The sequence below is a fragment of the Bufo gargarizans genome, chromosome 1 (assembly GCF_014858855.1).
Source record: "Bufo gargarizans isolate SCDJY-AF-19 chromosome 1, ASM1485885v1, whole genome shotgun sequence".
Taxonomy (NCBI): Eukaryota; Metazoa; Chordata; class Amphibia; order Anura; family Bufonidae; genus Bufo; species Bufo gargarizans.
Genome location: NC_058080.1, coordinates 188644390 through 188659540, shown reverse-complemented (window position 1 = coordinate 188659540; position 15151 = coordinate 188644390). Strand labels below are relative to the sequence as shown.

The 15151-nt window shown below is 41.3% G+C and overlaps 1 protein-coding gene across 1 annotated transcript in view; it reads right to left on the bottom strand.

Moving 5' to 3' along the window:
* OTUD4 (OTU deubiquitinase 4) overlaps nucleotides 1-15151 on the bottom strand; it is a 51300-nt gene that overhangs the window by 20065 nt on the left and 16084 nt on the right. The window contains exons 4-10 of the mRNA XM_044300509.1: nucleotides 12192-12238; nucleotides 9039-9111; nucleotides 7826-7907; nucleotides 5490-5637; nucleotides 4909-4963; nucleotides 4442-4553; nucleotides 131-195 (exon numbers count right to left, since the gene is read on the bottom strand). Coding sequence (XP_044156444.1) covers nucleotides 131-195; nucleotides 4442-4553; nucleotides 4909-4963; nucleotides 5490-5637; nucleotides 7826-7907; nucleotides 9039-9111; nucleotides 12192-12238 — 582 coding nt within the window. The remainder of the gene's footprint in view (nucleotides 1-130; nucleotides 196-4441; nucleotides 4554-4908; nucleotides 4964-5489; nucleotides 5638-7825; nucleotides 7908-9038; nucleotides 9112-12191; nucleotides 12239-15151) is intronic.

Sequence of the window (15151 nt, the reverse complement as noted above, 5' to 3'; positions counted from 1 at the left end):
CCTACAACAATGTCTACTTTTCCAACTCTACTTCAGTTTTACACAATAGAAGCATCTTTGAAAAAAAAAAAAAAATGTTTTTATGTCTCCATTTTCTGAAAGCCATATTAAATTTTTTTTAATAACTTACCTGACATTTGTCTCCAACAGAATACTGCATTCCAGCAGCGATGGAGAAGTCAAGCTTCTGCTGATCTAAAATACAACGTACATGTACTAAGTATAAGTAAAGTGTGATCAATGTAAATTCCATGGTGAGAATTTATCATGCCCCTACACTAGGTTTTCCGGTGTAAAAAAAGTCACAAACCCTGCGTTTGTGACTTTTTAAACACCATTGCACCTAAATCTAGGTGCAAGTGGCGTTTCTATGCTGCCCTCGCCACTTTCTGAAAAAGGGGTGTGGCGGGGCAAAGCTATTGGCCCCAAAACATTTATCAAGTACAACAGTTTTCTGGCATAAATGATGCCTGAAATCTACTCCAGCTACTGCTTGCAGCTCTTTAGCAATGATGCTGCTGATAGTGTCTGTGATGTTCTCCTTGAGTTCATCCAGGGGATGTGGATTGTTACGGACACTTTCTGGTTTAAATTTACCCACAGATAAAAATTGCAAGTGGACAAGTCTGGGGAACGTGGTGGCCATAACCCCTTGCTCACAGTTCGCTCCTCCATAAACAGTTCATGAACCTGTGTCAGTGAGCTCCATGAGGTGCGGCATGTTGCCCCATCTTGTTGGAAAAAGCAGAACATTTTTTCTTCTGCAGCAACATGTTGAATAGCTGCAAGCTGTGTCAGCCAACATAATCCGAAGCGTCCATAGATGCCTAGGCGTGATCGGGGACCACTGTGAGCATCTTTTGTGACTTGTGGGTAATAAAAAAAATCCACTTGCTCACTCATCTTGTCATACTATTGCTATAGGCGGGCTACTTTTTATGGGCCACCCTGTAGTTTTGGTTTTTATCACAAGACACAAAGTAAACTAAATACATTTATAAAGAGTATTGGCTTACAGTGGGGACTCAGCAAGCAATTGTTGCCTCAACAAATGGAGGCAATATTGGAACAATAGCTCTAAGAGACCTTAGGACAGGTTACAAGCATGTCAATGTAGAGGAGTTTTTAGTCTGCATTAGTAGGTTTGGAGAGTAGCAGATGACATAAGGAAACCCAAAGTGCAGGCTCCACACGTATTCCTAACCATTGATCACATTGACACAAATTACCAACTCCTTCCAAAAAACGTAGGTTTACAATGAACAATTGGTAGTATAACGTGTGGTCTACTGCACCAACAACACTATAGCATGGAGTCTATACTGCCATACTCCCTCAATCATCAGTTTGTGAGGACCGTAGTCGTGCCCCCGGACAGGGTGGGTAATGATGCAAAGGACAGCAGCAAGCTACTGCAATTGTCTCGGTGCACTGTGATCTCCGGATGGACATTGGCGAGCCTTTCTGAGAGAAGAGCATATATAGCCCTGGAGGTAACCAGCACACACCATACAACACTTGTGTGCCACCATGCTGGGTATAGCCTGTAAGCACTGGTGAGTAGGTACCAGGGCAGGTGGCTGCTGTGTACTATAAGCTCATGCACATACACTCACCTAAAGAATTATTAGGAACACCATACTAATACGGTGTTGGACCCCCTTTTGCCTTCAGAACTGCCTTAATTCAGCAAGGTGCTGATAGCATTCTTTAGAAATTTTGGCCCATATTGATAGGATAGCATCTTGCAGTTGATGGAGATTTGAGGGATGCACATCCAGGGCACGAAGCTCCCGTTCCACCACATCCCAAAGATGCTCTATTGGGTTGAAATCTGGTGACTGTGGGGGCCATTTTAGTACAGTGAACTCATTGTCATGCTCAAGAAACCAATTTGAAATGATTTGAGCTTTGTGACATGGTGCATTATCCTGCTGGAAGTAGCCATCAGAGGATGGGTACATGGTGGTCATGAAGGGATGGACATGGTCAGAAACAATGCTCAGGTAGCCCGTGGCATTTAAACGATGGACAATTGGGACTAAGGGGCCTAAATCGTGCCCAGAAAACATCCCCCACACCATTACACCACCACCAGCCTGCACAGTGGTAACAAGGCATGATGGATACATGTTCTCATTCTGTTTACGCCAAATTCGGACTCTACCATTTGAATGTTTCAACAGAAATCGAGACTCATCAGACCAGGCAACATTTTTCCAGTCTTTAACAGTCCAATTTTGGTGAGCTCGTGCAAATTGTAGCCTCTTTTTCGATTTGTAGTGGAGATGAGTGGTACCCGGTGGGGTCTTCTGCTGTTGTAGCCCATCCGCCTCAAGGTTGTGCGTGTTGTGGCTTCACAAATGCTTTGCTGCATACCTCGGTTGTAACGAGTGGTTATTTCCGTCAACGTTGCTCTTCTATCAGCTTGAATCAGTCGGCCCATTCTCCTCTGACCTCTAGCATCAACAAGGCATTTTCGCCCACAGGACTGCCGCATACTGGATGTTTTTCCCTTTTCACACCATTCTTTGTAAACCCTAGAAATGGTTGTGCATGAAAATCCCAGTAACTGAGCAGATTGTGAAATTCTCAGACCGGCCCGCCTGGCACCAACAACCATGCCACGCTCAAAATTGCTTAAATCACCTTTCTTTCCCATTCTGACATTCAGTTTGGAGTTCAGGAGATTGTCTTGCCCAGGACCACAACCCTACATGCATTGAAGCAACTGCCATGTGATTGGTTGACTAGATAATCGCATTAATGAGAAATAGAACAGGTGTTCCTAATAATTCTTTAGGTGAGTGTATATGTATAGCATATGTGTATCTCCATCCTTCCATAGTTTGGCGATTGCTGTGAAGACTCATGTCTTTGAGGTAGCACTGTAAACAGCTGAATCTATAGACTACTGGTAGTATGAAAGACCACATAGCAACTAGAGGAATCTGATACCATCACAACTGGCTACTTATCAACCTTCAATTAACACCCAAGGACACAGCTTTTTTCGAATTCAAGATGCAAGATTTTTTTTTTGTCTCCAAGTTTTTATTCCCCGCCTACTAATAGCCATCATTTTTCTCAATTTTCCTGAAGTTGCTGTATGGGGCTTGTTTTTTGTGGAAAGCGTTGTATTTTTGAATGGCACCATTTTGGGGTAGATAAAAAGCAATCACTGCAGGATACTCCAGCTTTATTCACCAAGACATGTGCGACTTTTCAACTTCACAGAGTCTTTTTCAAGTAATGTGCAAAAATATATCATATTCGTAACCCACTTAATTTTTTCTTTGTGCGCGCTGTCCGCATCTTTAACGGCCCCATTGAAATGAATGGGTCTGCATCCAATCCGCAAAATTGTGGATTGGATACGGACAGAAATATATGGTTGTGTGAATGAGCCCCAAGGTGGAATGCCCTTGACGGCAGCGCAATAGTTATACAGTGAATATCGACATGGGGTAAAAGTTGTCCTATATTATGTGATACCTGTTTGTCATTTACATTTTAAGGCATTAAGGCGTGTTTTCTGCCTTAACATCAAAACAAAAATGTCAGCTTTTTAGAATGTTGACTGTAAAGGTAATTTTATAATTTTTACGGTGTTAGTCTAAGGCTAGTTTCACATTAGCGTTCGGGAGCCTGGCCGAAGATAGAGTGAAAGTCGCCTAACCCATATATTTGTTTCATTATCTAAGACACAGCCTTTTCACTTAAAACTGAAGCAGATATCCTTTTACTTTATAGTACTACTAATTTAGGCATAATGGTCAGAAACATATGTTAAAGGGGTATTCCCATCTCAGACAATGGGGGCCTATCGCTAAGATATGCCCCCACTGTCTAATAGATGCGGGTCCCAGAGAGGGTCCCGCACCTATCTCGTAAATGCAGTCAAAAACGAAGCCAGCAAAGTGGTGGCTGGCAGTGTCAGGTCCGGCCACCACCAAGCGCTCCTATTGGCCCGCCATAAATAGCCGAGCTACATGCTCTGCTATTTTCGGAATCCCCGTAGAAATGAATGGGAGCGCACCGCGCTTGCACGCCACCGCTTGCATTCACTTCTATGGGGCCGACGGAAATAGAAGAGACAGCACTTTGCTATTTTCAGCAGCCCCATAGAAATGAATGGAGGACAGCTGCGCATGCACGGTGCTCCCCCCTTTACTTTGATTGCTGTGTTTACGAGGTAGGTGCGAGTCCCAGAGGTGGGACCCGCACCCATCAGACAATGGGAGCATATCCTAGCAATATGCCCCCAGTGTCTGAGATGGGAAAACCCCTTTAAAGGACCAAGAACATAGACCATACTATATGATGATTATACATGTACCCAGCACAGCAGGAATAACTCCAGTGCAGATCAATTCTGACCATTTTCTTTTGGCGCCTCAAGTCTAGCTATATTTTGTTTGTTTATTTCATATACTTTTACCTCTTTGTGATTTCATCCAAACCTCATACTCCACATTTCTATATACTGCTGGATTTAGTGACCGAAGAACAGATGGGGGGACAGAAGAAGGTCCAGACTTTTTTGGGAGAACCTGTCGAAAAGGTCGAGGAACAGAACTTAAAATGATAAAGAATTAAAATAGAGACTTGGATCTAAGGGTTAATCATATTGCCTTTACAACATAGAGCTGTGATGAAACCGATTCAATGGGAAACCATCCCAAGACAGAATACACTAAGTGAAGGTACTGTCTATGGGGGCATTCACACTGAAACTTACATGTAAAGGGGGTTTCCAGCAGATTGGGCATGAATACTGACTTTGGACACAAGTGGATACGCACACTCAGCTATTTCTGTAGGTCCCTTCCATGATGTTTCGGTCCTGCTTGTGTCACAATATTGGAGTGATTTGCTAATCAAAATTCATTATAACCCATAACATACCTTGCCATCCTTGTGAGATTTAAACCCATTCATATCTGCAAAATTCTGATTACTCCTGCAAAAATAAGAAAAAAAAAAATATAATATTTTTATAAACATCACAGTGAATGAGGATACATATATACCTTGTACTTGTAGGTTTGGTCTTTGTCTCACGTCATTAAAAATGTTTAAACGCACTGAAATCAAGTAAGCATTTTATCAGCATTCACTTTTTTGAAGGTTGTAGAATGCTGCCATGATGAGGGCCGGGGGCATCTAAATGACATCTGAGTAATGCCTCATTCACACGTCAGTGTTTAGTCAGGGATTTCCATAAACACAGAGCAGGTGCAGATCTTTCCCTTATACCTTATGTCTGTGGAGGCTCCAATCCTGGGGTTGGCTCCCAATCACTGACGTGTGAATGAGGCTTTAGACTAAGTCTACACTTGAAATATTAAAGTGACAATTGCAGCACCACTGTCATGAAACCAATGGCATATAAAATACCCATAAAGACTAGACTAAACTCCAACTAGAAATCACCCATGGTCCATAAGCTGCTCTCAATCAAGATGCTTAGTAAGAAATGCTCTTACCTGGCAGCTTCGTTTTCCCCATCAGATCCTGAAGCTCCACTGATGAAAAACTCTTCTTCAGATTTACAATCAAAGGTATCTGCTTTGGACACATGCTTTGTAACACAAAGTCCAAATACCTTCTCATAGAGTATGTCATAGATGATAGCTGAAAAGGAAGGAAAAGAACAGGATGTCAGATTAGTGAACATTCCTCAGTATTCCAGTTATATGAAGTTAACCTCTTTCCACAGATTGGGGACCCTGAAATCCATTGAGCCCCCACAAAATGAACGGAGCAGTTGGCCAGGCTTGTGCACATCTGCTCCATTCATTTCTAAGGGGGTTCTGGAACTAACCAAGCGATGTACTCGGCCATCTCTGGAACTCCCATAGAAATGATTAGAGAGGGTATGCGCATGCCTGACCACCTGCTTCGTTTATTTTTGAGGGCTCCACGGGGTACAGGGTTCCCACCTTCATAATCGTGGGGGTCCCAGTAGTAGGACCCCCACGATCTACAAGTTATTACCTATCCTGTGTACAAACAACCGGAATAGCCCTGTAAAGGAGTTGTTCACCAACTGCATGGCTGGACCCGTAGCAGGAATCATATTTACCTGATCCTCTCGCTGGGATCCACGTGACCGATGTCAAACCAGATATTGACACAAGGAGGGATGGAGCAGGTAAATATGATTCCCACCATGGGTCCAGCCACGCTGAGAGGTCTGGAGAAAATGTCCCCAGGGGTGAACAGCCCCTTTAAAGAACCATCCCATCCCAAAGATAGATGTACATCCTTAAATATCACTAGAATCTTTTTTTACTGACTATTGCAATATCCAAATCCATGTTCTCTAACCCCCCCAAAAAACATGTCTCAATCAATATGCTAATTAGGTTAAAAAGGGGCCGAACCCATTAGCAGTGAGCCCTGCTCCTCCCCACTCATCGTCTTTCCTCCTAGCGTCATCATACTGCCGGCTGAAGTCTCGCACAGGCTGCTGGCGCATGCACAGGTAGTTAACGAAGTCACTGCTAGATTCATTACAGACCAAACGGGCCCACACAGAAAGGTGAACCTGCACAAGATCTTAGCCATTGGTGGGGTTCTCAGGACTCAGAGCCTCACAGATCAAAGTTTATATGTCCCTATGACATATGAACAGTTGGTTTCAAAGTGCAGGTACACTTTAACCCCTTAGTGACCAGCAGGATTACTTGTTTTTATTGGTATTATTTTGGGGTACACAGCACTTTTTGATAGCTTTTTACTCCATTTTTTTGGGTGCAGATAAGCAAAAAGCAGCAATTCTAGCACTTTTTTTGTTTACAGCATTCGGGATAAATTACATAATTGTGATAATTGGTGACACTGTGTGATGCAGCAATACCAATACCATTTATTTTTGTAATTTTTTTCCATTTGAAAGCATTTTTTTTCAATGGAAAAAAGGTGCATTTTGTTTACTTGGATTTTTTAAAATCAAATAAATCATTTTTAAACCTTTTTTTAACCATTTAATAGTCCAACAAGGTGATGTTTTGACCGCTTCTAAAACACATTGCACTGCAAGAATAGTGCAATGTATTCTACTGTAAGTGCTGTGCTATACTGACATCCACCAGCAGGGTGGGCAGAGGGGCAGCCTGCTGGGACCTTCACTAGGCCCTAGTCTGCATGCACAGACATCCGCACCCTGTCATTTCATTCACTCCCTCTATAACCACTTGTATGCAACAAGCATCTAAGGAGTTAAGCGTCCCAGACGAGCAATGCGCAGCGTGTCTATTGTTTTTCTTGTGTAGATTTTACCCTTTTCAATGGAAGGGTGAAATCTGCATAAATCCACATCAAAGCCGCATAAAAAAACAAAACGTGATAAATAGTATTCTACACATAAATCTGCTCCTTTAGTGTCCATTCACACGTCAGTAGTGCATTGCAGATCCGCAATACACCCGGCTGGCACCCCCATAGAAATGCCTATTCTTAGGACATGATCTATTTTTTTTCTGGAGCCACGGAGCGGAAGATCGGCGGCGAGCTCCGGAAATGCGGATGCAGACAGCACACTGTGTGCTGTCCGCATCCATTAAGTCCCCATAGAGAATGAATGGGTCCCTGCTTGTTCCGCACAATTGCGGAACGGATGCGGACCACAATTGCGGACGTGTGAATGGACCCTTAATGCCATGTTTCCCCAGGAATAACAGCGGATGCCTGGGGATTCCTGTGGACAATCTGGGATCAGCTTATTGTCAAAGCACCTTCTAAAATGCGGTGATTGTTTAAAGTGAACGACCCCTTTAAGTCTCTTACACCAGCTCTATATATTATTTTTTTTACTTACATTGGCACATAGCGGCATTCTCAGCAAAACCCACAGGGTATATGATATCATAATGATTTCCATTAGAAAAGCAAAGCAGTATCTAAAAAAGAAAACACACATATGGAATAGCATTATTTTATTAGCCTATTACTTTAGTATTACAAGTACTTCTGAATATTGACGAGGGAAAAAAAAAAAATAAATAAATAAAAAAAGAGTAGTAAAAATGATGAAAAAAAAATGGCTTGAGAAGCGCCAGGAGGACTATTGGTATATACAGGGATGTTGGGGTGAGGTAGGTGGTGGAGGTTGGGGATCGTTACCGAGGCTGCGCCCTTTAGCAGTGTACGCGTGTACACTGCAAGGTATATGCAGGAATGGAAACCATAAAAAAGCTGAAGGAGGGAAGGCAATAGCACAGGGGCGCCAAGGTAAGGATGAGATTGATAGGATGAGTTTAGGTAACTCATTTAGGTGAAGTAAGTCCTCCTTCGTTTTAACATTTCAAAGGACCCCCACAGTAATATATGTTCCACCATATATCCACACTGTTAAATAGTATAGGCACTGCTCCCAATTGATTCACCTTTACCTAAACTCATCATTACCTTGGCGCCCCTGTGCTATTGCCTTCACCTCCTCGGGAAAGCTCCAGCACTTTTATTTTCTTCTTGTTTCCATTCCTGCAAGTACTTTAGAAAACAGGTCTCATGTGACACCTCAAAGGAATCCCCTTACTGGTTCCTTCCAAAATGTTGCCGAGCACATAAGGTATCACTATAGGTCCCATTACGAGTAATGGTTTTCAAACCACCCTTATGAGACCTATACTACTCCTTGCTGGGCGGGCAGCTAAATTGCTACCTAGCAAAAGGTTCCCAATGGAGTTGCGTGCTAGATCACACAGCCTGGAATAGATGGAACATTTACCCATTGTGCCGACAACAATGATTTCTTATGGCAGCACAATTTGTTATCCTCATCTGCTTGGAACGGTCTTCGAGGTGTCTTGCTTTATACCACTGAAGCCTTCATTTTTATACTGCGTGAATGTAGAACATCCACTGTGAAATTCCTAACACTAGGTTATCCTGTTACATAGATAACCAGTAGCTATAATGGACTTTTATATTAGACATCATTGAAATCAAGCATACAGGGACCAGGTGAAGGATGTCAAAAGGTGGAGTGGTCATCAACCAACCATATAATGTCACCTAATCCAACCAACCTTATCAGAAAAGCCATTATCAGTGACACGAGCAGGAGATGTATTAGGTTCTTGATAAATTATAAAATCTTTGCTGAAGAAGAAAAAAAAAAAAAAAACAGGAGAAAGTCTATTAGGTTGAAAAACGAATTCAAAATATTTTATGTCAATGAAAACACATTACAGAAGCAAAACCACTCAGTAGAGGGAAGACAGCCAGTATATCACATCTGTAAGATATGGCATTAAAAGGTATACACTTAAAAACGGGGAGTGTATGATGAGAAAAAAAAAACTACTATATAAATTACTTTGATGATAAACATGTGTTTTAAACATTTTAGTGAGTTTCATTTTTTTTATTTTCTATGTCACTATCTAAATAAAAAAAATAAAAAATCCTGCAGTTTTCATTTTGGCCATATGAAAAGTTGTCATGTCCTGTTCTGTAGAGATCACGTCTCAGCAATCATTTCATTATCATCACAGGAAGATTATAATAAATGGTATCACCTGTACATGATAATACAGGATCCACCATTCACAATAGGTGATCTCCTCCCCCTCCCTGCACAGGTCAGAGCCTAGAAGACTCTCCAATAAAAGTCAATTAGCCTTCTCCAAACAAGAGATTCCTATGGCCTGTGGCTGAGGTCAAGCAGTTCTCTAACCCTGCTTTCACACCTGAGCGTTTCCCAAACGCGCGTCAGATGCGCGTTTTTGACGCGCGTTTCTGACGCACGTTTTTTGTAATAGTAAACGCGCGTTTGACGCGCGTTTGTGTCATTGACTGGAGTGTCCTATGGCCACAAACGCGCGTCAAAACGCCCCAAAGAAGCTCAAGTACTTGTTTGAGCGTCGGGCGTTTTACAGCGCGATCGTACGCGCTGTAAAACGCCCAGGTGAGAACCATTCCCATAGGGAAGCACTGCTTTTTATGTGTTGAGCGTTTTACAGCGCGTTTGAACGCGCTGTAAAACGCTCAGGTGTGAACTTAGGGTAAGTGAAGTCAATAGCAGCTCAGACAAGATGGCCACCATCATAATCACTTTCAGAATGCAGAATAAAAAATGAAAAGATAATAAAACTGAAAGTGAAATTCTTCAGATAAAAAAAAAATAAAAAAAAATAATACTTCTGAAGTATCTTCTGAAGGATCTCCCGAAAACAACAATTAAGGGTACTTTCACACTTGCGGCAGAGGATTTCGGCAGGCAGTTCTGGCAACCTGGAGGCAAATGGATGCATTTGTGAGACGGATCTGGATGCGGATCCGTCTAACAAATGCATTGCAATACCGGATCCGTCTTTCCGGTTGTCATCCGGAAAAACGGATCCATTTTTTTCCCCTCATTTTTAAAGGTCTGAGCATGCACAGACTGCAAGACCATGCAATGGAACAATGGAAATTAATGCCATATCCGGCATTTCGACAAGTGCTCAGGCTTTTTGGCCGGAGAGAAAAATGCAGCATGCTGCGGTATTTTCTCCGGCCAAAAAACGTAAGAGGGACTGAACTGGTGCATCCTGAACGGATTGCTCTCCATTCAGAATGCATTAGGATAAAACTGATCAGTTTTTTTCCGGTATTGAGCCCCTAGGACGGAACTCAGCGCCGGAAAACAAAACCGCTCGTGTGAAACTACCCTTAGCTTAATGTTTAAACAGGAAAAGAAGAAAAAAAAAAAAATATAACTTCAGATAACGTTTATGGTTTTATGGCAGGGGTATCCTGACAAGACTTTTAGAACATTTAGTAATACATGTGATAAGATCAGATTTATGTTGAAAGAGGAAGTAGATGTGTATATGAGATTAAAGGGGCAAGCAATGACCTTCTCGCCTTGCATCATGACAACTGGTCATGTGACGCAAGGGAGTAGGTCATCACTGCGGCCTGCAATTGGCTGCAGCGGTCTCATCTTTGACCATTCTTCCAGGAAAACTGTCAACTCCTTCAAGTTAGAAGGGTTGCTTGGTGTCCAGCAGTATTTAAGTCAGGACACAGATTCACAACTGGATTGAGGTCTGGGCTTTGACTAGGCCATCCTAAGACATTTACATGATTCCCCTTAAACCACTCCTGTGTAGCTTTAGCAGTAGGTTTAGGGTCATTGAAGGTGAACTGCCATCCTGGTTTCCAATCTCTGAAAGTTTTTCTCAAGAAGTGCCCTGTGCTTCCTTCAATTCTGTTGAGTTCTTCAGTTCTAGCCAATGAGAAGCATCCCCACAGCATGATGCTGCCATGAACATGCTTCACTGTAGGAATGGTGTCCCAGGAGTGCTGGGAAGTGTTTGGTTTGAACCACACAGAGCATTTGCCATAATGACCAAAAAGTTCAATTTTATTCTCATCTTACCAGAAGACCTTTCTCCGTGTGTTTGGGGAGTCTGCCACAAGCTTCAAACTCCAAAAGTGTTCAAAGTCCAAAATGACTTTTCAAACTCCAAGTGTTTTCTTATATTTTTCTTCAATGTTATCATTGTTGTCTCTGTTGAATCTGATGAATGCCCTCCTTGCCCGCTCTGTGAGTACTAGCAGGCAATCTTCTCTCGCCAGGTTTGTAGTTGTGCCATATTCTTTCCATTTTATTATGATGGATCTAAGGTGCTTGTGGAATGTCTAAAGCTTGCAATATTATGTTATAACCCAACCCTCAGCTATACTTCTCTATTTTGACCTTTTTGGAGGGCTCCTTGGTCTTCACGTTGCTTCCTTACTAGTGTTACAGACTCAGAACTTCCAGAACAGGTAGCTTTATTGCCACATCATGTGACACTTTTGACTGCGGAATAAGGAACCTTAGTCAACTTATTCTGCAACTTTGAAAGTTAATTGGTTGGACCAGACCTTATTTGGGGGGGGAATACAAACACACTCACAACTTTCATTTTATTTCTTTAGCTATTTGTTAAACAAGACATTTTTCTTTCTTTTTGTCAGGTCCGTCACATAAAATCTAAATTAAAAGCCATTTTAATCCCAGGTTGTAATGCAACAAAATCTGGAAAAACACCAATGAGGGAGAATACTTTCACAAGACACTACATTTATATATTTTTTACATTTATGAAATCACTACCTGTAAAGATCACTTATGCATAGAAATATTGGGTTTCGGTAAATCTCTACTGCATTTTGTATATGCAAGAAAAATAAAGGACATTACTTACTTGAACATTAAAGAAAGGGCACTTATTTCAACTTGACCAACCCATTCCTACAGGGAAAAAGTGGGTATACATTTAAAAAACACGTTCCCAACATAATCAGACAATTGACGAAAACATGCAAGTACAGACGTGGACAAAATTGTTGGTACCCTTTGGTCAATGAAAGAAAAAGTCACAATGGTCACAGAAATAACTTTAATCTGACAAAAGTAATAATAAATTAAAATTCTATAAATGTTAACCAATGAAAGTCAGACATTGTTTTTCAACCATGCTTCAACAGAATTATGTAAAAAAATAAACTCATGAAACAGGCATGGACAAAAATGATGGTACCCCTAACTTAATATTTTGTTGCGCAACCTTTTGAGGCAATCACTGCAATCAAACGCTTCCTGTAACTGTCAATGAGACATCTGCACCTCTCAGCAGGTATTTTGGCCCACTCCTCATGAGCAAACTGCTCCAGTTGTGTCCGGTTTGAAGGGTGCCTTTTCCAGACTGCATGTTTCAGCTCCTTCCAAAGATGCTCAATAGGATTGAGGTCAGGGCTCATAGAAGGCCACTTTAGAATAGTCCAATTTTTTCCTCTTAGCCATTCTTGGGTGTTTTTAGCGGTGTGTTTTGGGTCATTGTCCTGTTGCAAGACCCATGACCTGCGACTGAGACCAAGCTTTCTGACACTGGCTAGTACATTTCTCTCTAGAATTCCTTGATAGTCTTGAGATTTCATTGTACCCTGCACAGATTCAAGACACCCTGTGCCAGACGCAGCAAAGCAGCCCCAGAACATAACAGAGCCTCCTCCATGTTTCACAGTAGGGACAGTGTTCTTTTCTTGATATGCTTCATTTTTTCGTCTGTGAACATACAGCTGATGTGCCTTGGCAAAAACTTCGATTTTTGTCTCATCTGTCCACAGGACATTCTCCCAGAAGCTTTGTGGCTTGTCAACATGTAGTTTGGCATATTCCAGTCTTGCTTTTTTATGATTCGTTTTCAACAATGGTGTCCTCCTTGGTCGTCTCCCATGTAGTCCACTTTGGCTCAAACAACGACGGATGGTGCGATCTGACACTGATGTTCCTTGAGCATGAAGTTCACCTTGAATCTCTTTAGAAGTCTTTCTAGGCTCTTTTGTTACCATTCGGATTATCCGTCTCTTAGATTTGTCATCAATTTTCCTCCTGCGGCCACGTCCAGGGAGGTTGGCTACAGTCCCATGGATCTTAAACTTATGAATAATATGTGCAACTGTACTCACAGGAACATCTAGTTGCTTGGAGATGGTCTTATAGCCTTTACCTTTAACATGCTTGTCTATAATTTTCTTTCTGATCTCTTGAGACAGCTCTTTCCTTTGCTTCCTCTGGTCCATGTCGAGTGTGGTACACACCATATCACCAAACAACACAGTGATTACCTGGAGCCATATATATAGGCCCAATGGCTGATTACAAGGTTGTAGACACCTGTGATGCTAATTAGTGGACACACCTTGAATTAACATGTCCCTTTGGTCACATTATGTTATGTGTTTTCTAGGGGTACCATCATTTTTGTCCATGCCTGTTTCATGAGTTTATTTTTTTACATAATTCTGTTGAAGCATGGTTGAAAAACAATGTCTGACTTTCATTGGTTAACATTTATAGAATTTTAATTTATTATTACTTTTGTCAGATTAAAGTTATTTCTGTGACCATTGTGACTTTTTCTTTCATTGACCAAAGGGTACCAACAATTTTGTCCACGTCTGTATAGTATATAAATGCGCTGTTTCTGGAAAATCAAGTATGTGACCCAAAACAGCCTACAAATAAAGTTATCCAGTTAACGGATAGCATATGCTGAGGAATGTCATCAAAGTGTGACTGGTAGGGTTTCGACTATTTGCCTAGCAAATGATCAAAGCACCTCTGAAGCTGTGCCATCAGTAAAACTTTTGCCTATGCTTTAAAGTGTCATCAATTGTTTATTAACTCTTAAGACCCTGGGATTTTCCATTTTTGCGTTTTCGTTTTTCACTCCTCGCCTTCCCATAGTCCTAACTTTTATATTTTTCCATTCACATAGCCCTTTGAAGGCCTATTTTTTGCGGGACAAGTTGTACTTTCTAATGGCACCATTTACGGTTGCATACCATGTAATAGGGAGCGGGAAAAAAATCCAAATAGAGTAGAATTGGGGGAAAAAAACAATTCTGATAAAGGTTTATATTTTTTACACTGTACACTATGCAGTAAAATTGACCTGTTATCTTTATTCTCCAGGTCAGTACGGTTTCAACAATACCACACTTGTATAATTTTTCTTGCGTTTTAATACTGGAAAAAAAATATAATTTAAACCTTTGAGGGAAATTTTAAATTTTTTTTCATAACCATATTCTGACCCCTATAACTGTGTGAGGGCTAATTTTTTGCGGGACGATCTGATCTTTTTAGGAGATACCAATGTTAAGTGTGTGTGACTTTTTGATCACTTTTTATAAAAGAAAATTGTAGTTGAAGTGACAAAAAAAAAAAAAGGCAAATTAGCGGGGGGTTTTTTCCCCCGCTACGCCATTTGCCGCATGCCATTAATATTAATATTTTTTTTATTGGTTAAGTATTTTTATTATAAGGAAAGGGAGGTGATTTGAACTTTTAGGTTTTTTTTATTTTTTATTTATTTGTAAAAACTTTTTTGTACTTTTTTTTTTAAAGTCACCTTGGGTGACAATAACTGGCAATTATTTGATTGCCCATAGTATTCAGTGATGGCTAAATAGCCATCATTGAAGACTTCATTTGCACTATATAAATACAAGGCTGCCACCTAGTGGCCTGTATTGATATTTACATCTAATTGACTCTGAAGCCGGCTTTAAGCTTCGATCAATTAGATCGAAGTAACAGATTCCCCGATCTCAGCCGGGGAACACTGTTAGCGGACCGGAAACGCGCGACTTCCGGTTC